Source organism: Mustela lutreola, chromosome X (genome assembly GCF_030435805.1).
Source record: "Mustela lutreola isolate mMusLut2 chromosome X, mMusLut2.pri, whole genome shotgun sequence".
In the NCBI taxonomy this organism is placed as follows: domain Eukaryota; kingdom Metazoa; phylum Chordata; class Mammalia; order Carnivora; family Mustelidae; genus Mustela; species Mustela lutreola.
Genome location: NC_081308.1, coordinates 80422679 through 80446347, shown reverse-complemented (window position 1 = coordinate 80446347; position 23669 = coordinate 80422679). Strand labels below are relative to the sequence as shown.

At 38.0% G+C, this 23669-nt stretch overlaps 2 protein-coding genes across 10 annotated transcripts in view; one reads left to right on the top strand and one right to left on the bottom strand.

The window, feature by feature from the left end:
- Positions 1–23669, bottom strand: part of DIAPH2 (diaphanous related formin 2) — a 1001991-nt gene that overhangs the window by 975167 nt on the left and 3155 nt on the right. The window lies entirely within an intron of this gene.
- LOC131821127 (large ribosomal subunit protein eL39-like) lies at positions 18140–18538 on the top strand. Its single transcript, XM_059156894.1, has one exon. It carries the CDS (start codon positions 18176–18178, stop codon positions 18350–18352), a length of 177 nt encoding a protein of 58 aa, XP_059012877.1. The 5' UTR covers positions 18140–18175; the 3' UTR covers positions 18353–18538.

Below are 23669 nucleotides of genomic sequence, written 5' to 3'. Positions count from 1 at the left end.
AGATAAAATTTACCACCTTCAAAATATTGCCTAGGGTCAGCCCCATACCTAGAAAAGAACTTTTTCTTCACTATTCCCACTATATGGCACATAACTGCTACCAAAGCCCAGACTCATACTGTGCATAAGTAGCTCATCTACAATGTAGATTAAGTAGGATTTGAAAAAGGGGAGCTACCCTGGGAAACTGGACTCCCTATATAACATGTTCCCAAAGAAACAATATTCTCAGAGATACGAAAAAGAAAGAAAAATGTCTTACAAACACTTTTTGGAATACAACATGTTCTTAGTATCCACAGTACTAAAGAATACTCAAAGAGCAAAATTTAAAACGTAGGAGATAAAGGAACAAAGAAACCAAAGCTACCACTTTCAAGAAAGAAACAGTTGTCCATAAATAACACTAGCATTATAATATCCTACAGCAAAACATCCACCTTTGCTAACCTTTGACCCCTTGGGATAAAAGTCACACACTGTAAGGATCTGATACTTCTCCACCCAGGGATTTGGTATGCAACACTTCCATCCAGATAAGATTAAGGTGAGGATATGTTATATTCTGCCTATTTCTGTTATTCACAGTTTTGTAGATTTTTTTCAATTTGCATCAGAAAAAACAGGTAGCTTTCTCAATATTTCTTTTTTTTTGTTTGTTTGAAGTTTTTATTTAAATTCCAATTCGTTAACATATAGTGTTAATATTGGTGTCAGGAATTTTATTTAGTGATTCATCACGTACAACATCCAGTGCTCATCACAAGTGCCCTTCTTAATAACCATTGCACATTTAGCCCATTCTCCAACCACCTCCCCCTCCAACAATCCTCAAGTTTGTACTCTATAGTTTAGTATCTTGTGTTTTGCCTCTCTTTTTTTCTTCCTTTCCCTATGTTCATGTTTTGTTTCTTAAATTCCACATATGAGTGGAATCGCCTATTTGTCTCTCTCTGACATGACTTATTTCACTTAGCATAATACACTCTAACTCCACCCATGTCATTGCAAATGGCAAGATTTCATTCTTTTTTATTGCTGAATAATACTCTATTGTATATAATAAATACCACATCTTCTTTATCCTTTCATCAGTCAATGGACATTTGGGCTCTTTCTTTGACTATTGTTACTAACGTTGCTATAAACACTGGGGTGCATGTGCCCCATCCAATCAGTCTTTTTGTATCTTGAGTTAATACCCTGCAGTGCAATTGCTGGGTCATAGGGTAGTTCTATTTCTAAGTTTCTGAGGAATCTCCATACTGTTTTCCAGAATGGCCGCACCAGTTTGCATTCCCACCAATAATGTAAGAGGGTTCCCCCTTTCTCCACATCCTTACCAACATCTCTTATTTGTTGTGTTGTTAATTTGAACCATTCTGACAGGTGTGAGGTTGTATCTCATCATAGTTTTGATTTGAATATGCTTTTTCAATCTAAACATATACCCAGGGGCACGTGGGTGGCTCAGTCGTTAAGCGTCTGCCTTCGGCTCAGGTCACGATCCCAGGGTTCTGGGATTGAGCCCCACATCGGGCTCCCTGCTCAGCAGGAAGCTTGCTTCTCCCTTTCCCACTCCCCCTGCTTGTGTTCCCTTTCTCACTGTGTCTCTATCAAATAAATAAAATCTATTTTTAAAAAAAAGTTTAAACATATACCCAGGATATGCTCCTTCCTCTAGGAGTCATCTTCTCCTCCAACATAGTAGGGAGGGTCTACACTACCCAACAAGCTTCATATATACCTCAGTACCTAGCAATAATGTCCCATAATCACCTAAAGTTACATGTCTAAATATAAACTCATCTTCCCACCAACTATCTCTGTCCCTACTTCTCCATGCTTATTCTTCTTCCTCCCACCCAGATCCCACCTCAATTCAATCACCAAAGTTGATAGCTTCTAAATCCTTATCTTCCTCTTTACTCTATCCCTATTACACCACTGTCCTAGTTCAGCAGTTCATTTCCTATTTCTACTATTATAATAAATTCTCTAGTCTCCCAGCCTCCAATCTGACCTCTTTCCAATCATTTCTCCTCACTTTTTTAAACTTTTGGATCTGGAGTAAAGAATTAAATTCCATATGGACTCTAAGAAGGTGATAAAATTGAGTGATGCAGGTCAACTAAAGAAAAAGAAATGTCAACTAACACTTGACCCCAGGGTGAAAAAAGATTTCAGAGCACTGGCATATCCCAGAGCACATGGCCCATTAAGATGAGACAGATCTTGTTCAGGTACAGCAGAATGCTGACAGCCATGTGGGAACATGGGCTCAGTATTGCAAAGTTATTCTGCTGTTTCAAGAGAAACCAGAAATTTGGACTTACATATGTAAACTCCCAATTTTTAAGAGCTGACAAGTCAAATTTGTAAAACCATGCCAATGCTGCAAGCTTAACAAAACAAATCTGTGGGCCAGATATGACTTGTAAGGCTGCCATTCTGCAAACTGCACAAAAATAGTGGTTCTCCAACTTTAGAGTTATCTACATAGATTCCCAGACCCACATCAAAAGGATTCTCATTCTGTAGGCCAATGGGGTTCCAGAATCTGTCTGTTAGGAAGCTTTCCTGGTGGCCTTGAGGTAAGTGGTCCTAAACCACTTCTTTTTTTTTTTTTTTAAACAAATCTGTATAAAAGGAAATCTAGAGAATTAAAGGGAATGAAAAAAATGGAAAATATACTTCTAATGCATTTAAAATATCTTAAATATTCTCATTTGCTGTCATAGGGAAATACAACCTAGTATATACTTGCTTCAGTTTTGCACAATTGTGTTCATTCATAAACATATTTTCAAGTACTATATGAAACCAGTGAGAATTATTAAAAGATTATTTTTTTCAGTGCACTGGACATCTCAGATTAATAGTAATACAATGGTTATAATTAGCATTAAAATATAAGATGGTCTTGGAGCACCTGGGGTGGCTCAGTGGGTTAAAGCCTCTGCCTTAAGCTCAGGTCATGATCCCAGGGTCCTGGGATAGAGCCTGCTTCCCCCTCTCTCTCTGCCTGCTTCTCTGCCTACTTGTGATCTCTGTCAAATAAATAAACAAAATCTTCAAAAAAAAAAAGAAATATATATATATATATATATATATATATATATGATGGTCTTCTAAAAAATGAGGAATATTTTATCTTTACTGAGAAATCTACTTTTTTAAAAAGATTATTTATTTATTTATTTGACAGACAGAGATCACAAGAGACAGAGAGAGGAGGAAGCAGACTCCCCCCAGAGCAGAGAGCCCAATGCGGGGCTCGATCACAGGACCCTGAGATCACAAGTAGACAGAGAGAGGAGGAAGCAGACTCCCCCCAGAGCAGAGATCCCAATGCGGGGCTCGATCACAGGACCCTGAGATCATGAGCTAAGCTAAAGACAGAGGCTTTAACCCACTCAGCCACCCAGGCGCCCCAAGAAATCTACTTTTAAAGTGTTATTTTTTTTGGAATATTTTAAGTGATCCAGTCTACATGAAAAGCCAGAAACTGAGTATAATCCATGATCCATGAATTCATAGTTAAGTCTTCTGTTCTAAATTCCAAATGGATTTTTCAGACGGGGAATGTGGAGAGGGCAAGAAGGAGGAGTACCTAGTGACTCACTTCCTGGCTTATTTTAGTCCAAATTATTAATCTCCCCTATCTCTAAATCCCACCTATTCATACAGCACTAATCAAATACTGATGTGTATATAAATCTCATTCTCCTTAAAATACTGTATATTCCTTGATAAGAAGCACCTATATTTCACAACTCTTTATCCTTCAGCACTAAACAGAATATTAAACAGAATTGCTCTACAATGTTTATCAAGTAAAGGAATAGTATCTATAGGAAAATGTGCCCCATATTCTTAAGCAAAAGGAGGAGGGGCCAGTAGCAGAGGGAAGTTTACGCCTAATCATCAGACCCAACTTACAGGCAATAAAGTCAGAAGGTAGGGCAAGTGGGAGAGAAGTAAACAGTTTCCAACACACCACATTTCGGGAGGTCACTCAGAAAGAAACAGAACAGAGACACTCCTACTTGGGACTGGGCCGCTAAGTTCCAAGGTAACATCTATGGGAAAGGGAGGGAAAAGGCCAGGCAAAATTTTTAACCTACTTTAACCTACTAGGGGAGCCCCTGACCTAGGGTCTTTCATTATGGTCATGTATTTATAACTTAGCAAGTTCCTGTCCTCTGCTTCAGTAGTAATACTCTTCGTGTTTCAAAAGCCCAAAAGGGATTTTTGAAAGAATCACAAATCTCTCATGAGAAAGCTGCCTAGCAAAGGATGATTCATTCATGTCCTAAAAATCTATTTCTTTTTCAAATAATTTTGTACTCCAACAAGGAGCCTGAAAGTTTCCCCAACTGATACTCTGCAAAACAATGTCCCATTTCTAGAGCTACAAACCACTGCACACATACCAAAAAATAAAAGAATTAAAAATAATTCACTTTCAGTAGAACACATGATAGGCAATACCTCTGAACTCAAAAAAATAGAAAATAACCACAAAACATTCAATTTTGGCCTCAACTAAACTAAAACACTGAGTAACATTCATATATCATAACAGAAAGGGAGTTTACTTTTAAGGAGTTGCTAAAACTTTAAAACTCTGTATGCATCCTTAAAGTTTTATGTTCAGATCAAATAATCATTAGCAATAACAGTAACAGATACTATTTCATTCATGTTACAAGTTAGGTTTTGTGCAATAACTAGATTTGAATAAAATTATAGCATATTTGTAATCTTCTGTATATGGACAAATTTTCATTCCTTTGGCTCTTGTCTCAATTTCATTTGGATGCCTATAATAAGAAAAAATTTAAAATATGTAGTAATAAAACTAAGCGGACAGTGTCTCTCTTTTTTTTTTTTTAAGATTTTATTTACTTGACAGACAGAGATCGCAAGCAGGCAGAGAGACAGGCAGAGAGAGAGGAGGAAGCAGGCTCCCCGCTGTGGAGGGATCCTGATGTGGGGCTCCATCCCAGTACCCTGAGATCATGACCCGAGCCGAAGGCAGAGGTTTTAACCGGCTAAGCCACCCAGGTTCCCCTGACAGTGTCTCTTAATACCAATTTCATTTTTCAGTGAATTCTCCTAAGAGGGGCTGGAGTTCAAATCACAGCCCTGAGATTACTTTGCCATAGTTGTAAGCAATGTAGCTTTGCTTTGTCATAAGAGATTCATGTGTAAAAATGGTAATAAACAACCAAAGTATCAGGACGCCTGGGTGGCTCAGTTGGTTAAATGGCTGCCTTCGGCTCAGGTCATGATCCCAGCATCCTGGGATAGAGTCCCGCATCAGGCTCCTTGCTCTGCCTGCCTGTGCTCACTCACTCTCTCTCTGACAAATAAATAAATAAAATCTTCAAAAAAAAAAAACAAACCCCACAACCGAAGTATTATAACACTTCAGTGAGGATAACTTTACCCAGTTTTTTATATCATAAATCTTGCAGCTTCTCTCAGAATATTCTGGAAACTAACTCAGCCTAGACAAAACACATTCAGTTTGACAGCAGCAGTCTTGTATGCTAAGCTGCCTGACCTTTAAGCAATACCTATTTGTAAAAACAAACAAACAACAAAAAAAATTTAGGCTTAGAGGGATAGATTTACAGAAGAGGAAGTTGGGACCAAGGATCAAGTAAGTCACTACAAAACTGTGTAAGTTATCAAAGTACACACTATTCACAATACATGCATGCCTCATTTCACAAATTTTCTAAGTTGTCAAATTAAAGCATGCCAAAAGGTATCAAAATAGATGCCTCTATATTTATACTACAGATAGGCCAATTATCACAGAGTTTTGACAAAAGATTCTAGACTTCATAATATTTCCAATTATAAAAAGTCTAAATTAGGTAAAGTCTGACTGTAGTAAGGTCTGATCACATCACTCCCCTACTCAGATACTGTACAGAATGAAGTCTAAATTCTTCAGAGGAACATTCAGTGCTCACCATGATGAAGCTTTAATCTCCCTCCAGACTGACCTCTACCACTCCCATATGTACAACTGGGCCTCACTAGACTCTTAATTCTTCAAACTTGCTACAACTTCTTAACTCCCTTGCAGCTGTACAAAATGTCCCCTCTCCACTCTCTATCACTGTTTAAGAAAAAACTCCCTGTACTTCGAGTATCTTCTGTTGCCTATCTTTCCATGAAGTCAGCCCTAATACTCCCGAGTACTTTTTACCTCTACAGTAGCACTTAACCACATTCCACCTTGCACCATAGGTTCATACACATCAGACTCTCCAACCCTGTGTTCTGAGTGGGCAAGGACTATTTACTTTAGCACTTTCAAAATGCTTAGCACAATACCGGGGTAGGTTTCTCCAAAATGCTTATTAGATTTTATTAAATACTTAAGAATTTCAGAGGTAGAACTTTTCCAACTGAGCAGCTTACCCAAATCCTCTGTAATAAAATTTAACCATATATAGCTTTAAATTATTTGTGGACAACTCCTAGCTAACCTCTCAAACTATTATTTCCTCAGCTAACTTAATCCAACAATGATAAAATGTGTTAAGATGCATTATCAAACTTAGTAACATCTGTGATAGGAAAAAAAAACGCAAAAATAAAAAATATGAAGTACATGTTAATAAAGTAGAAAAAAATCATAGTTCATTTCTATGTTTTAATTACAGTCTGTTACTCCTAAAAAAGTAGCATGCTATCATAAAATAGCATATATTTTGGACAGAATCAGTTAACCTGAGACTCATTTCCTTATTTATAAAATGTGGAAAATAACTACATTTACCACACATTTCTGGTAACAATGAAGGAAGTTGGTGAGCCCCCAGAACAATGTCTGAAACAATTAGTAAATGTTAATTCCCTTTCTCCACCTCACTTCTGAGTTGGTAAAAAACGCTTCATATGATCACCCATATTCAATTACAGAGCAAGTTTGGTCATAGACGTCCCCCCAAGATCTTAACACTTGTAAAATCAATGTCACTTAGGGGCACCTGGGTAGCTCAGTTAGTTAAATGCCCAACTCTTGATTTCAGCTCTGGTCATGCTCTCAGAGTCCCGAGATCAAGCCCCACATAGGACTCCATACTCAGGAGAGTCTGCTTGAGATCCTCTCCCTCTCTCCCTCTGCCCCTCCCCCAACTCACACTCTCACTCTCTAAAAATAAATAAATCTTAAAACAATTACAAATAAAATCGTAACACTTAAAAAAACCTGTCTTTATATAACTTTTAATTTATATATGTGATGATCTCTCTATTGAGAACACCCTCATTTAACCTTACTAAAGTGGCTTTCAGGGGCGCCTTGTGGCTCAGTCAGTTAAGCATCTGCCTCCAGCTCAGGTCATGATCCCAGGGTCCTGGGATAGAGCCCTATATCAGGCTCCCTGTTAAGCAGGGAGCCTGCCTGTTTCTTCCTCTCCTCTGCCCCTCCCTACCACTGATGCTCTAATAAATATAATCTTTTTGAAATTTTTTTAAAATAAACTTTCATTCTCCAAGACCCAGATCAGATGTGGCCTCTGTGAAGTCTCTCCTCTCCCTACCAGCAACGATATGTGGCATTCCAAAGAATACTCTGCTCACACCTATGTATTACAGAACTTACTACTTTAGACTTGCATATTCCCCTTTTCTCACTAGGATATGGGTTCCTCAAGAGTAAAACCCATGTATAGTTGTTTCAATATGTGTGGAATGATTATACTCTATAACATACATCTATAATAAGTACAACTGTAAATACAACCATGCAAAATACACAGAATACACTGGCTCTCTATAGGAAACTGAAGGTTGAAGGGGAATGAGTTGATCATGTCACTTTCAGAGGACAAAGACTTTAAGAAGTTACATGAAGAAATGGAAGGAAAGTACTTAGAATCGTCTGAGAAGAATAAAAGGATAAAAGGTTATTTCAGGTAGATGGAAGAATTTAGAAAATAGCTTCACTTAAAGGGGCAAACAGAAGAAAGAATATAAGAAGATAAAATTAGGTAGCTTAACAGTAACTGTATATATAAAAATAAGATTTGTCCTCATGAATTGGATAAGTAGTCACTTTTGCTTTTGCTTCCCTGTCTTCCAGAGACATGTCTAATAAGGTCAAAGAGGCTTCTGCCTCTGTTTTCCTGTAGGATTTTGATGGTTTCCTGCCTCACATTTAGGTCTTTCATCCATTCTGAACTTAATTTTGTTTATGGGTCCAGTTTCATCTTTCGGTATGTTGCTGTCCAGTTTTCCAAATACCATTTGTTGAAAAGAGTCTCTATTTTTCCTTTGGATATTCTTTCCTGCTTTGTCAAAGACTAGTTGACCATACAGCTGAGGGTCCATTTCTGGGTTCCCTGTTCTGTTCCACTGTTCTAAGTGTCTGTTTTTGTGCCAGTACCATACCATCCTAATGACTACAGCTTTGTAATATTGCTTGAAATCTGCAATTGTGACGACTCCAGTTTTGTTTTTCTTTTTCAGAATTGCTTTGGTTATTTGGGGTCTTTTGTGGTTTCATATAAATCTTAGGATTGTTTGTTCTAGCTCTGTGAAAAATGCTGGTGGTATTTTGATACAGATAGCACTGAATGTGTAGACTGCTTTGGGTTGTATACACATTTTAACAACATTTGTTCCAGGAGCATGGAATGTTTTTCCATTTCTTTGTGTCCTCTACAATTTCTTTCAAAAGTGTTCTACAGTCTTCAGAGTACCGATCTTTTACTTCTTTAGTTAGGTTTATTCCTAGGGATCTCATTGTGTTAAGTGCAATTGCAAAAGGAATTGATTCCTTGAATTCTTTTTCTACTGCTTCATTATTGGTATATAGAAATGTAACAGATTTCTGCACATTGATTTGATATCCTGCATCTTTGCTGAACTCACCAGAGTTCTAGCACTTTTTTGGTGGAGTCTTTCAGGTTTTCTACATAGAGTATCATGTCTTCTGCAAATAGTGGAAGTTTGATTTCTTCCTTGCCAATCTGGATGACTTTTATGTCTTTTTCTTGTCTAACTGCTGAGACTGAGACTTCCAGTACTAAAATGAACTACTGGGGTTTCATCAAGATGAAAGCTTCTGTACAGGGGCACCTGGGTGGCTCAGTGGGTTAAGCCTCTGCCTTCGGCTCAGGTCATGATCTCAGGGTCCTGGGTTCGAGCCCCACATCAGGCTCTCAGAGAGCTCAGCAGAGAGCTCTCTCTGCCTGCCTCTCTGCCTACTTGTGATCTCTCTCTCCCTCTCTGTCAAATAAATAAGTAAAATCTTAAAAAAAAAAAAAAGCTTCTGCACAGTAAGGAAACAATCAACAAAATTAAAAGACAGCCTTCGCAATGGAAGATATATGCAAATGACATATGTGATAAAGGGATAATGTCCAATATCTATAAAGAACAAGCTCAACATCTAAAAAACAAATACCCCAGTTAAGAAATGGGGAGAAGACATGAATAAATACTTTTCCAAAGAGGTTATCCAGATAACTAACAGACACATGAAAAGACGTTCAACATCACCCATGATCAGGGAAATTCAAATCAAAACTATGATGAGATACCACCTCACACTAGTCAGAATGGCAAAAATTAACAACACAAGGAACAACAGGTATTGGTGAGAATACCTGTGCTGGTGCCACCACTCTGGAGAACAGTACGGAGGTTGCTCTAAAAGTTAAAAATGGAACTACCCCATAACCCAGCAATTGCACTATTAGGTTTCTGCACAAAGGATACAAAAATACAGATTCAAAGAGGTACATGCACCCTTATGTTTACAGTAGCATTATCAACAATAGCCAAACTATGTAAAGAGCCCAAATATCCACAGACTGACGAATGGATAAAGAAGATATCGGGGTGTGTGTGTGTGTGTGTGTGTGTATAATATCACTCAGCCATCAAAATAAACAGAATCTTGCCATTTGCAATGCTGTGGATAGTGCAAGAATGTATCATGCTAAGTGAAATAAGTCAGTCAGAGAAAGACAAAATACCATATGATCACACTCATGTAGAATCTAAGGGGAAAAAAACAGATCAACATACGGGAAGGCGGAAAAGAAAAAAAAGGAAAGAGGAAAACAAGCCCAAAGTGACTCTCAACGACAGAAAATGAACTGAGAGGTTGCTGGAGGAACATGGGTGGGGGATGGGCTGAATGGCTGATGGATATTAAAGAGGGCACCTGTTGTGATAGGCACTAGGTGTTGTATGTAAGTAATGAATCACTGAATTCTACTCCAGAAACCAATACTGCACTACATGTTAAGAAAATTTAAAAAAAAATTAGTCACTGGCTTTCATTAGTCAAATAGGGAAGTTAACCTCAATTAAAGTGGACCAGAAATCATAAAGGTCACTCAGTGACTAATATTACAGTAATACAGTCTGGTGATAAGCAAGGAGAGAACTTATCCTGAATAAGTAAACTTGATAAACACCATATGTACATGTGTCTACATATCAAGTTAATTTTTATTCTCCCTGCAAAGAGAATATTAAAACAACCACTGCCATAAAGTACTCCAGGTTTCACAAATGTCTCACAGAAAAGAATCAACAACTTTATGCTGTTTTTGTTAGAACCGCATCATAATTAGGAAATGTCTTTCAGCAAACAATGATATGGTATTGAACTTCAATGTCAGAGTAGCTAGAAAAGTTTGCCACCAACTGCATTCAGGTAGTATTTGAAGAGGCATGTGATTGCCTGCAACTGTACATAGAGAAGAGCAGATAAAGAAACAATTTTTGAGATGAAGGGCAAAGGAAGCCATTACCTTTGCAAGTCAACAAATCCAGTGACAGAAGCTGCTAGAGAAAACTATACCATGGAATGTAAAATCCATATAGATGATGAGTTAAAGTGACCAGCATCAAAAGCTGTTTAGGTGTCAAGGAAACAGCAGATGGAAAAATTGCCTTTTAAACTCATTAGGATGAGAGTGAGTATTTTTCTCAGAGGTCAGAAATTAGTGATAAGAGGTATAAGTTTACAACAACAAAGTTGTGAACAGTCCAGTTCAGATTTCCTGTAGTGGAAAGGAAGGAAATGAAAATAAAATTGGTAGGAGACAAACAATGCTTCCTTGAAAATAGGGATGACCTGGCCGTCTCAATACAGAGGGAACGATAATATAATGGAATAATGAATAAATGGCTAAGGAGCCAGTAATTTTTCACATTAAATAAACACAAACTCACAGAAACCAAAGCAGGATTTCTCAACCTTGGCACTACTGACATTTTGGGCAGGATAATTCTTTGTCATGGGGAGCTGTCTTGCACACTGAGAGGATGTTCAGCAGCATGCCTGGCCTCTACTCACTTGATACCAGTAGCACCGCCCCCCCAATTTATGACAACCAAAAATGTCTCCAGGTACTACCATATTTCTCCTGGAAGACAAAATTATGCCCTGCTGAGAACCACTGGTATAAAGAAAAAGAAGAATACACTTTTGGGAACAAGAATGTGACATATGTAAGGAATTACATACTTTTCTAAAACACAAGGCTAAAGCTTTAGAGCTCTAGGTGAGGTCAAAAACAAAAGGACATCAATAGCCAAGACCATATTTGGAGGAAATACAAATTTGTAAGAATAGATAAGAGGGCTCTTTGAAAAACAAATTAAAAAAATACTTAGTTGGCTTAATTACCAGCTTTCCCAGCTATGTTTATATCATTATATGAGCTTTAGATGTCCTTTTCCTCCTGGTTTCATACTTATTGTACATAGTTCCATGAAAAAAAAAAAAAGCACAGAAATTTTAACTCATTCAAGTTAGTGATCATAAGTATGGAACAGCCCAACTTCCAAGCATATACTGGTATAATCATGACCTGTTTCATTCATCACATTTGTTAATTAAAAGCTCCCTTCTATTCTTGGGAGGATGATGATTAAGACTGAAGGGCTAGAACTCAAATCACAAACACATTTCCATATTATCTGGCATGTAAACCCATAGTTTAAGACTCTATTACTTGTCACACAACAACACAAAAATAGTTGTGTGACAAAAATAGTGTCACAACACTCTCAGAAGCCTAATTAAAAAGGTAACACTTGGCTGAATATGCCACACTTTTATAGCCCCCAATCTTTAAGCAAAGCAGACACAAGCAGCAGCAGGAGAAGGTAGGTGATTCTTGGCACTCCCCTAAACAAGAAACAATGCATATCATGTACTTATATACTAGGAGATAGCATTAGTTTTTCCAAAGCAGTTTTACTTCACACAAAATTTCACAAACAAACAAGGGGAATGGGCAGAGGAGGAGAGATAGAAACTAAAAGATGAAACAGGCAGTTTGGCTTGGCAGTATAACCTGTTCAGAAGCTACTCTCTTCATGGCTAACATACAAAGACAAAAAAAATAAATAAATGAGAGAGAGAGAGAATCATATGCAATATTCAATAGTTGTAAAGTACAGTAGGCCTTGTGTTGACCACGAAATTATTTAAGAGGCCAGACTGATATTTTTAAGAATTATGTTCATATATCCTTAAAATCGACAGCCATATCACTTTTATCCTCATAGCTATTTCCCATCAAGTGGTGACGTATCTGGCCTACTACTTCATGGCAGTGATTCAAAGAATTTTAACTACTAATTATCAGTGGCACTAAAATGAATGGCCCTTGAACTTAGTCTACTAAATTTTACATAAGCATAGTGCAAATGTAGGTCAGGTCCAACCATCACCATCTAGAGAACCACTAGGTCTTCAAGTCAATTTAGAGCCAGTCTAAAATTTAGGGTCTTAGACAGTATAAAAACAATGGCTAAAAACATGGATTTCCTTAGTCACACTGGTCTTGAATTTCAAATTCACCACTATTTCATTGGGCAAGTTACTTATCCTTTTCTTTTTTTTTTAAGATTGTATTTATTTATTTGACAGACAGAGATCACAAGTAGGCAGAGAGGCAGGCAGAGAGAGAGGAAGGGAAGCAGGCTCCCTGCCGAGCAGAGAGCCCGACACAGGACTCCATCCCAGGACCCTGGGATCACGACCTGAGTCGAAGGCAGAGGCTTCAACCCACTGAGCCACCCAGGCGCCCAACCTTTTCTGAGCTCTCTTCCTCACCCACAAAATAACTGATGTGAGAACCAAATGAGTCACTGTTGATGGGGGAGGTATCTGCCATCAATCCCTAAGCAACCCTGCACATTCTTACTAGGTAGAAAGGCCCTGAGACTGAAGGGCCCTGACAACAATTTAGCCAGGCCATTTCTGAGGGCTATGTTTAAAGCACGTGACCCTAGGGACACCTGGGTGGCACACTTGGTTAAGCATCCAGCTCTTGACTTTGGCTCAGGTCATGATCTCAGGGTCATGGGATTAAGTCCCACATTGGGCTCCATGCTCAGAAAGAAATCAGCTCCAGAGTCTCTCTCTCCCTCTGTGCCTCCTCTCTGTCTCTCTCTCAAATAAATAAATAAGTGAAAATAAAGCAAGTGGCCCTGATCATGAGGTAATACCACCCCTCCCCAAAGAACATGCTTGCTTCTGCTTATCATAAAAGTGGTAAATCCTCCAAACTCACTGTTCCTCTCCTGTGACACAACTGACTACCCATGTAGGCATCCATACTGGTCTACCTGTAAAAATTAGGACCACAGTGAACCAGCAGGTCACAGTGACATTCTGTCTACTGCTTTTGCAATGAATAATAAACCATCTTTTATTGCTGACCCACGAGTCTTAAGTTTTCTGCAATCCTTCACGAAACAGCAACAGGTATATAAGGAGGATAAAATCCCAGACCTGTAACAGTTCTTGACAAAAATATGCAAGGCATTTAGAATAGCAACTGGCACATACAATATCTTTCATTACTGAGAAACTCCTCTGGGCAGGCCCAAGTACTATACTTGGTCAGTAAACCGAGGGAACCACCCAAGTATTAGAATGACCTAGGATAGAGCCAGCATTCTTTAGGGCCCTTTATACAATGCATGGTTAAAACAATGCTGATGTGACCTTCACTGAACTAGGCTAACTCAGACCCTGGAAACAGTAAAATTAATTGGTATTTTCACCCATTAGCACTCAGACTTCAACTGTCATCTTTTATAACTGCCAACTTTTCATCTAACTAGAACCTACATGTCATGTATTTATGTTACAGAAGAGTCATTACAACTGTCAATAACCTCTGACTTCCTGTACATCAGAGCTGAATGGAACCTTAAAGATGGTTTATTTCAACTCCTGGATTTTACAGAATAAACGGACACCTAGAGAAAAGATAGATGACTTGCCCAGAGTTATATTTTTAAAAGCAGTCAGCTTACCTTCTATATAACCTCTTCAAATTGTGAGAAATTAACTCTTAAAATAAAACTTAATAAGATCAGTTAAACACCCTATTTAGCTTATTTCAACTCTATATAGCTTATGAAACTCTTAAGATTCTATAAAATATGGAGTCATGAAAACACAAAGTGGTGATACTAGAATCAAAATGCAATTTCAATTAGTTTATGGCAGCATGACTGATGATGTGTGTGGATGGGAAATACTTTTAAATAAATCTGTCACATTCAGTAATTGATTTCACATCCAATGGCCATCCTTCTTGCATGTTATTTCTGTGGCCAGGCAATAGGATACACCACTAATAATATTCACAGAAACCAGTAAAAGCAAGGAGTAAGATGATCCAAGTTAGGGGCGCCTAGGTGGCTCAGTTGGTTAAAGCCTCCGCTTTCGGCTCAGGTCATGATCCCAGGGTCCTGGGATCGAGCCCCGCATTGGGCTCTCTGCTCAGCAGGAAGCCTGCTTCCTCCTCTCTCTCTCTCTCTCTCTGCCTGCCTCTCTGCCTACTTGTGATCTCTGTCTGTCAAATAAATAAATAAAATATTTTTTAAAAAAAGATGATCAGAGTTAGAAACATGCAAGGGTTAATAGGTTAGTTAAACGGAGGTGGTTGAAAGCAGAGATATGTAACATAACCTATCTTGATCCACAACTAGCCACAAAAGATTTTATAGGAGGAGTGTGATAAACTGGGCACAGAGCCCTGCTTAACTCCTACTTTAAAGTATAACTAATGCTTCAATTCCATTATAGTGAGATATATAGCCCCTTAAAATTTAGTATTTGGACTCAGACCTATTCAGCCATATAAATATGGAGGATTTGGATCTCACAGAAATTTATAAGACCATCTTGATTAAGCAAGTATAGGCTATACAAAGGAAACCTAAGAATTCAGAGGTAAGAAAACATGGGTTAGCCCTGCTTTAGTAAAGCAAACACATGAAAAGCCAAACCACTGGCATGGAAAAAATCCAGGCCATTTTTTTTTTTTTTGTGTGCTGTAAAATCTTCCCTCCCTTTAACAGCTTGTTTAAAGACCATTAGCTATTCAACCAAAGGGGAGGAAAAATGTAAGCTAATGCACTGCCAATGAAGAACAAGTTGTGAAGTCAGCCTAAGAAAAGATTATTTCCACTCACAAATGTTTTATGTACACACTGACTCTTCTGGAAAACATTGATTTTGTAATGTGAGGTACTAGGCTGCAAGGCACATTAGAGGATATACTTCTGCCAAATTTATTTCAACCCATCTTAAATTTCTACAGGTTCTTGCATAGGTAACATAAGTGAAAATAGATGTTATGACACAAACTTTTAAAAAAATGCAGTTTTACCCGACAGTCTGTAACCATGCGAAGAACTGTAGAACAATAACATCAAGAAAATCACTGGAGACAGTGCAGAAAGGGAGGAACCTTAAGTTAGAAAAAGCAATCAACATAATGAACCTGGAGGCTAGGTCCTCCAGAACACAGCCCTCTACAATTGAGGAATGCAATCATTTAAAGGCAAAGGTAGGGCACCTGGTGGCTCAGTGGGTTAAAGCCTCTGCCTTCAGCTCAGGTCATGATCTCAGGGTCTTGGGATCGAGCCCCACATCAGGCTCTCTGCTCAGCAGGGAGCCTGCTTCCCTATCTCTCTCTCTGCCTGCCTCTCTGCCTACTTGTGATCTTTCTCTGTTGAATAAATAAATAAAATCTTTAGAAAAAAAAATAAAGGCTAAAGGTAGTCAGGCTTAGGATAACACATTATATAGATATACACCTTATGTTCTTTTTGTCAGAATTAATGACAAGTGGAAAATACCTTTTCTAAGTGAGACATTATCTAAGTCCTGTGCCTTGCTGAATCTCCTATCAGGTATGAGAATAAAATCCACAAAATAAAGATAAAAGGAATACAATAAAAGTAGTTTAAATGCAGTCACTAGCCCATATTACACACTCTGTGTGAATTACAAAAAATAGTCCCCAGAAGATACAGTCTTGTGATTGAGCACATGATTTGGTAAGTGATGTGACCTCATGGTCTCACATCCTTGAGTGTCGCTGACCAAGTCTCTATTATACATACAACTTCAAAATGTAAGTGTACAGTCTATACAAGGTCTTGCTTTCTACATATAGAATCTTCCTAAACAGCTTCAGCCAGCATGATACGCTATTAAGCATTTGAAATTTTATCACTGGTAGATTGCAAAGCACATAAAACAATACCTCCACAGATTTTTCTCCCCTCAGCGAAACAAAAGAAACATGTGCCACAATGATCCAGCCCCAACAATTATCAATCATCTCCTATTTTGAGGAAAATTACCACCTGACTGGATCAGTAAATAGACTAGAAGTTGAAGACTGGAAATGGATTACTAGTCTAAATCTACTTGAATCCAAAGTTCAAGAAATGATATGCCTACTGCCTCCCAGTATAATAACAGCACTCAGCACTAAATTGCTATCTGTAAAGTAGTGGTTACACAACTTCTTTAGTAAATTTGTGTGGAGTCCAGGCTTTTTGCCCAAGTAGATTTCTCATACTTACCCACTCCACCCATCCCCAGCTCCATCACCACATTAGTATAGCCTGATTTTCAATTTTAACCCCACAAATATCCAAATAAGAAAACTTAATAGTTCCAAGTTCTTTGTAAAGGTTTACTCACCCAATTATCCATATTCAGCAACCTAGAGTATATTAAAGTGGCTAAAAATCAATGACAGACACCTCAATTATCAAATTGGCATTTGTATTGAAATAAAAACTAGAGCTAGTAACATATATATAGTTGTGTGTATCAAAAGAGTTATATGAACCCTTTAGCCCAGAACTCAAGAACACATTTCCTTTACCCAACTATCTACATTTCCCTATAAAGAAAATACTTACACATAAACCCCACCCCACTTCACAAATTGCAAAATGAAGAATGAGTGATTACCCAACCAGTGAGTGGAGCCAAAAGTCTTATTTGGTCTCTTTTCTATGGCACATAGTAGCTGTTCTAACTCTCCACGTTTGTCTAGACAACCTTTCAGATATTTCTACAGAATTAAAGACAGAGGGGCAGCTGGATGGTTCAGTCAGTTAAGTACCCCACTCTTGATTTTTGCTCAGGTCATGATCTTAGGGTCCTGGCACTAAGCCCCACACTGGGTTCCATGCTCAGTGCAGAGTTTGCTTAAGAGATTCTTCTCTCCCTTTCTCCCTCTGCCCCTCCCCCTGCTGGCAGGTATACACTCTTGCCCTCTAAAATAAATAAATCTTTAAAAAAGGAACTGAAGATAGAAGTGAACTTAATTGGAACTGATACTTCATGATAGCACTTTATGTGGAATAACTTTAAATGAAATTTTACCATTAACTTTGGGGCACCTGGGTGGCTCAGCACGTTAAGCATCTGACACTTAGTTTTGGCTCAGGTTATGATCTCATGAGTATGAGATCAAACCCCACTTCAGACTCCGCGCTCAGAGTCTGCTTAAGAGTCTCTTCCTCTGCCCCTCCCCCCATTTGCACATGCACACTCTGTCTTTCAAAATAAATCTTTAAAAAATTGTACCATTGGGGCACCTGGGTGGCTCAGTGGGTTAAGCCTCTGCGCCTCTGCTTTCGGCTCAGGTCATGATCTCGGGGTCCTGGGATCAAGCCCCGCATCGGGCTCTCTGCTCAGCGGGGAGCCTGCTTCCCCCTCTCTCTCTGCCTGCCTCTCTGCCTACCTGTGATCTTTCTCTCTGTCAAATAAATAAATAAAATCTTTAAAAAAAAAATTGTACCATTGGCCGCCATCCTGCTGTGTGCTGCACGCTGTTAATTGACCATGTCTTCTCACAAGACTTTTAGGATCAAGCGATTCCTGGCCAAGAAACAAAAGCAGAATCGTCCCATTCCCCAGTGGATTCGGATGAAAACTGGTAATAAAATCAGGTACAACTCCAAGAGGAGGCACTGGAGGAGAACCAAGCGGGTCTCTAAGGCGTCCCACCTCACGCGATGACACACCTAATTGGCACCATGTATTTAATTAAGCTACTTGAGGATCATGTGTTCTATTCCATCACCCTGTTAACCACCTTTCTGCCTGGCCAATAGATACCATTTATCAGCGAAAGATTTTTCTGTTACTATAGCTCTGCACCAGTGGGTTGGTTTGGTAATAAACATGAGGCCTTTGAGCTGTAAAAAAAAAAAAGAAAAAAGAAAAAAATTGTACTATTAACTTCAAGTTGTATTTGGTTAAGGAACTCAGTGACATGTATACTAGTTAGGCACACATTAAATTAAAACTCTATCTTTTGAGTCAATTAGGGATATTTGAATATGAATTAAGTATTAGATGATACCAAGCAATATATTATTTTTTAAGTGGCAACAGTGGTATATGGTTACATTAAAAAAAGGTAATTTTTACTTTTTATTATATTTATTATATGCCTTATATCTTCCTACTGAAGTATGTAGGGAAAAAATGACATGATATCTGGGATTTGCATTAAAATACTTTAGCAAAGAAAAAATAAGGATGGATAAAGCAAATGCTGAAAATCTAGATAACTGCTAGATTGGGGGTAATGGAGATACGGTAATTCGTTATACTAACCTCTCCACTTGTTAGTACATTTGCAAATTTTTATGTTTTACAAAAAGGCCACATTAACTAGCCTTTATTATACATAAAGTGAAAACTATATTTCTATCTTTTTTTACTTTGAGCTAGGTGAGAGACCAATAAATTAAGGATAAAATTCCTCATAATTTTGACCAAATCTTTACCAAAGCATGTGGATATCTATCCCAGAATGACAGATTTAGAACTGTACCTATTTTCTCCCCTGGGTGACTCCCAGAATTACCAGGTGATAGAATCAACAGCCTTTGGGAAGCAATACATTACTAATGAAGTCTCGGATTCCTACACCAACCTGCATGAATAGCGACACAGAAGCTTCTCAACTGAAGTAGGCACTGCTATAGAGAGCCTTAACAGAAAGAAAGACTGGTGGACAATTTGACAGTGTTTGGTAGCTTACTATCCCGAAAACAACGCAGAAAAGCCTTCATTAAACAAAAGCTTGTGTAAGTGGTGATTAGTAAGAATTTTGTTTGCCACATTTTTTCATGAGAAAGCACCAATACCCTTTCCCCAGGACGCCTTACATAAAGCAAGCAAAAATCAGAATTCACTCAAATGTCTGCTTAAGCTATAGCCAGAGTAAATCAATCAGGCTGAAACAGATTCAACCTAATCAGATAAATAAGTTTTAAATTAGTATGAGTTCACATTTATTACTTACAGTCATAATAAATAGCTATGTAAAAATACATCTCAACCTTCCTTTATACAGATCAATTTTGAGCTGTCTTTCTACAAGAAGACAATGGGTATCTCCTACAAGATGCCCACTTGGATATCAAGTATGTAACTATTATTTCAAGTCACCTGGCCATCATCTTAGTTTCTTCAGTCTTGAGACAAAAGAGCAGCATATCAAACATCCCAAATCTGACAGAAGGAATTGGTCTCGGCATGGCAGACTAGATACAGGAATAGGGGGAAGTTGGGTCTTCAATAACAATCCATATGGTGCTAGTGATAACCAGTAATTTTTAACCAAATGTGCTGATTCAGGGAAATTAGCATATATTATGTGTGTATAATTTTCAGAGTATCCTGTCATTTAAAGTGTTCTTTGGGATCACACTGGCAAAGAATAGGATTTCACTTCAATGACATACTGCTACTGCCAGAGCTAGAGCTCCTCGTACCTGGAGTAAACTCTAGGTGGATTATAATTCTGATGGTTCCAAAAAGGAACAAAATGAGAGATTGAGTAATTTTTCACCTTCAGAGACCTTGAAGCATAATAACTCAGTGCTATAAGCACTTCTTGCAATATTTTAAACTTATCTCTAGGCTAGTCCCCTTAACATATAGGGACTCAGTTTCCTTATTTGTACAACAGCAGTTAAGCTACCTGGCAAGGCAGAATGCCAAAGATATCTAATAAATGATGCCAAAAATAATAAAAGATATCTAATTTAAAAATGTTTTTGTTTTAAGATTTTTATTTACTTGTCAGAGAGAGAGAGAGAGTACACACAAGCTGGGGGAGCAGCAGGCAGAGGGAGAAGCAGGCTCCTCGCTAAGCAAGGAGCCTAATGCAGGACTCAAATCCATTTTAAGACCCTGGGATTATGACCTGAGACAAAGGCAGACCCTTAACTGACTAAGCCAACCAGGTATCCCTCTAATAAATATTTTTTAACAAAAATTTTAAATGTGTCAAATTGATAAATTAAAAGAAAATGGTAGCCTGGTTCTTAAAAAAATACTACAGTAAAAAAAAATGTTAAATTCACATCTTATATTCATCCAACAGAATTATTAGTAAAAGGTCAGAATGTATACTCCTCCAAATGGACAAATGGAATAGGGAATCAATCAACATATAACCATATTATGGTACTTTATACAATAATATTAGAGCTATCAAATTGCAAGAAAGCCATTAAACCATCCAACCACAATCACATTCAATTCAGGTAGTACAGGGGGTTAATCGTAATGCTATATTATTGTATAGCAATACAAAATTTCTAAATGCTATCTCATTCATTTCTGTGTTTTATCTACATGATCTTGTAAAGCCAGTCAGGCAGACATTATCTCCAACCCCCAGATGTTAATGAAAGGGCTCAAACTCCTGCTGTTAAACAGTTCATCAGAAATCACAAGCAAAGGGCACCTGGGTGGCTCAGTCCTTTGGCCTCTGCCTTCCTCTCTGGGTCATGATCCCAGTCTCGCAACAGGCTCCCCGCTTGGCGGAAGCCTGGTTTCCCTCTCCCACTTCCCCTGCTTGTATTCCTGCTCTCGCTGTCTTTCTCTCTGAAAAATACATAAGTAAAATCTTTAAAAAAAAAAAAAAAAAAAAAAAAAAGGAAGCAAAGAAAGAAAGAAATCACAAGCAACTAAAAGACAAGACACTGGACCCAGGTCCTTTGGTCCTCCTACTAATAACAATAAAGTGTTTCTTGGGTCATAAGTTTTAATACTTTTTGTCTGCATTAAGTTCAGGTTCTGCCATCACAAGAATCCAAACAAAAAGGGGGATAGAGAAGTTCTCCCAGACAAGAAGTTTCTTGAATTTCAAAATAGACGAAGGACACAGAGGGATGTACAGATAGGTTCATTTGATGGAGTATTTTTTAAAAGCCTATTTTCAACAATTTACACTCTCAAAATGTCTGGCCTATAGGGAAAGAATTCCCAGCTAATAATCATTTACTGAGTAGTTCTGTACTCAAGCACCAGGTTACAAGGTTTTCAAGAATAGGCATAAAGTGGGACCACAGCCCAGAAGCATTTTAAAAATCTCTGTAGATACAAGATCAGCATGTAACATTAAGACTCACAATAGTTATAATTCAGCCTTTGGTAAGCTGAGGAATCAGTGAAGTTTTAATAAAAGTATGAGGGAATTTTGAGACACAAGCTGAGCTGTGAAAGTCAGGTGAGATTTATAAAGGAGAAATAAGGTAGATATTTCAAATCTGGTGATAATTTTCAGTATGGGTTCCAAGAAGGTGAGACAATGGAGTAGCAGGAAGAAACTGAAATGCAGAGATATATATGCCTAGTAAAGAGATGAACTAGTAAATCAATGAGTAGATGAGTTGCAACTGAAATCCAGGTCTCTAAACATCAAACTCTTTGGTCACTCTGTTCCTCTTAACTAGTCTTCTTGCCTCCACTCTGCCCCCTTCTCCAAGAAACTCACCACTGTATTAAGTTTCTTTAATTCTGATCAGGCCAGTCCCCTGCTTAAATCTCTTCAATGGCCTACTGTGGCTTACAGAAAGAATTTGAAACTGTAAAATAGCATACAAATATCCATCATGATCTGGACTCTCTCTTTTCTAGCAGGTCCACCATAGGTACCCTTTGTTTCAGCCATTAAAATCTACACACAGTTCCTTTAATAGGCATGTTACCATATCTCTCTACCTTTGTATATGTTGTTCTTTCAACCTAAAAATGCCTTTCCTTCCCCTTCTTCAATTAATACCTTATTCTTCAAGCTTTGGTGTAAATGTCACCTACTATGGTTAAGGCTTTCCTTGTTACACTCAACCATCCAATTAGATTTAGATGCCTCTCCACAATGTATCACCCTCCTATGCATATCCCTATGCTTCTTTATCACACAGCTCTTTAATCATTAACTTCCCTGTCTCCCCCACTAGACTAGGTGCATCTTTGTATCACCAACCATCAGCATGCCTAACATCCAGTAGGTGCTCAGTATATGTTTGTTGCATGAATGAACTCATTGTGCTCAACTTTTCAATTAAATCAAAACATGATTTATCCAATTAAAAAAACAAACCAAATATTCAGGAAGTTATACAATAACCAAAAAATTAACTTCTATTACACCAAGTTACTAATTTGACTCCCCTATGTAAAGACCAAAGGCTTCAGAAATGATACAGAAACACAAAGCCAAAAAGCAAAAAATCTAAGACTGTTAAGCCCTTCTTCACCACTGTGTGTGTGTGTGAGGGCTGTCAGTTCTACCTTAACAATAGCCTCTTTTAATAATCAAGCCATTACCTTAAATATGTGGAATTCAAGATGCAGCTCCTTCATAATACTTCTAGAGTTCTATTAGGTTTGACAAAACATACTCCATGACTGACACTAAATTAGTAATTAATCTAAGATTCATGCTGCTTGATAACATGCTACAATCTGGGCCTAACCAAAGAGCGACATAAAATACAAAGCTTTAATAATAATACATTATTCAAAAGGTGCTAAGTCCAAGAGATGAATGCCTTCAGTAAAAAAAAATCAAATAGGGTCATTATGAGGATTCACAGATGAAGAAAATTAAACTAAGTTCTGTTAAATTTGTATTTAATCTTAAAAAGAAAAATTTTTTTTTCTTTAAAAAGATTTTATTTATTTATTTGACAGAGAGAAAGAGAGAGAGAGAGAATGAAAGAGGGAACACAAGCAGGGGAAGTAGGAGAGGGAGAAGGCGGCTTCTCGCTAAACAGAGAGCCTGATGTGGGACTGGATCCCAAGACCCTGGGATCATGACCTGAGCGGAAGGCAGATGCTCAAGGTCTGAGCCACCCAGGTGCCCCCACCCCCCAAAAAATTCTAATACCCATCAAAAAGTTGAGATATAAAGTAGTTCCTCTCAACAGAAAACATACCTTCCTTCTCCAGTTTTCCAGAACAATGAGAAACTAAATGAAAACAAATGAATCACAACCCTTATACTTTAATGAATCCACTATAACTA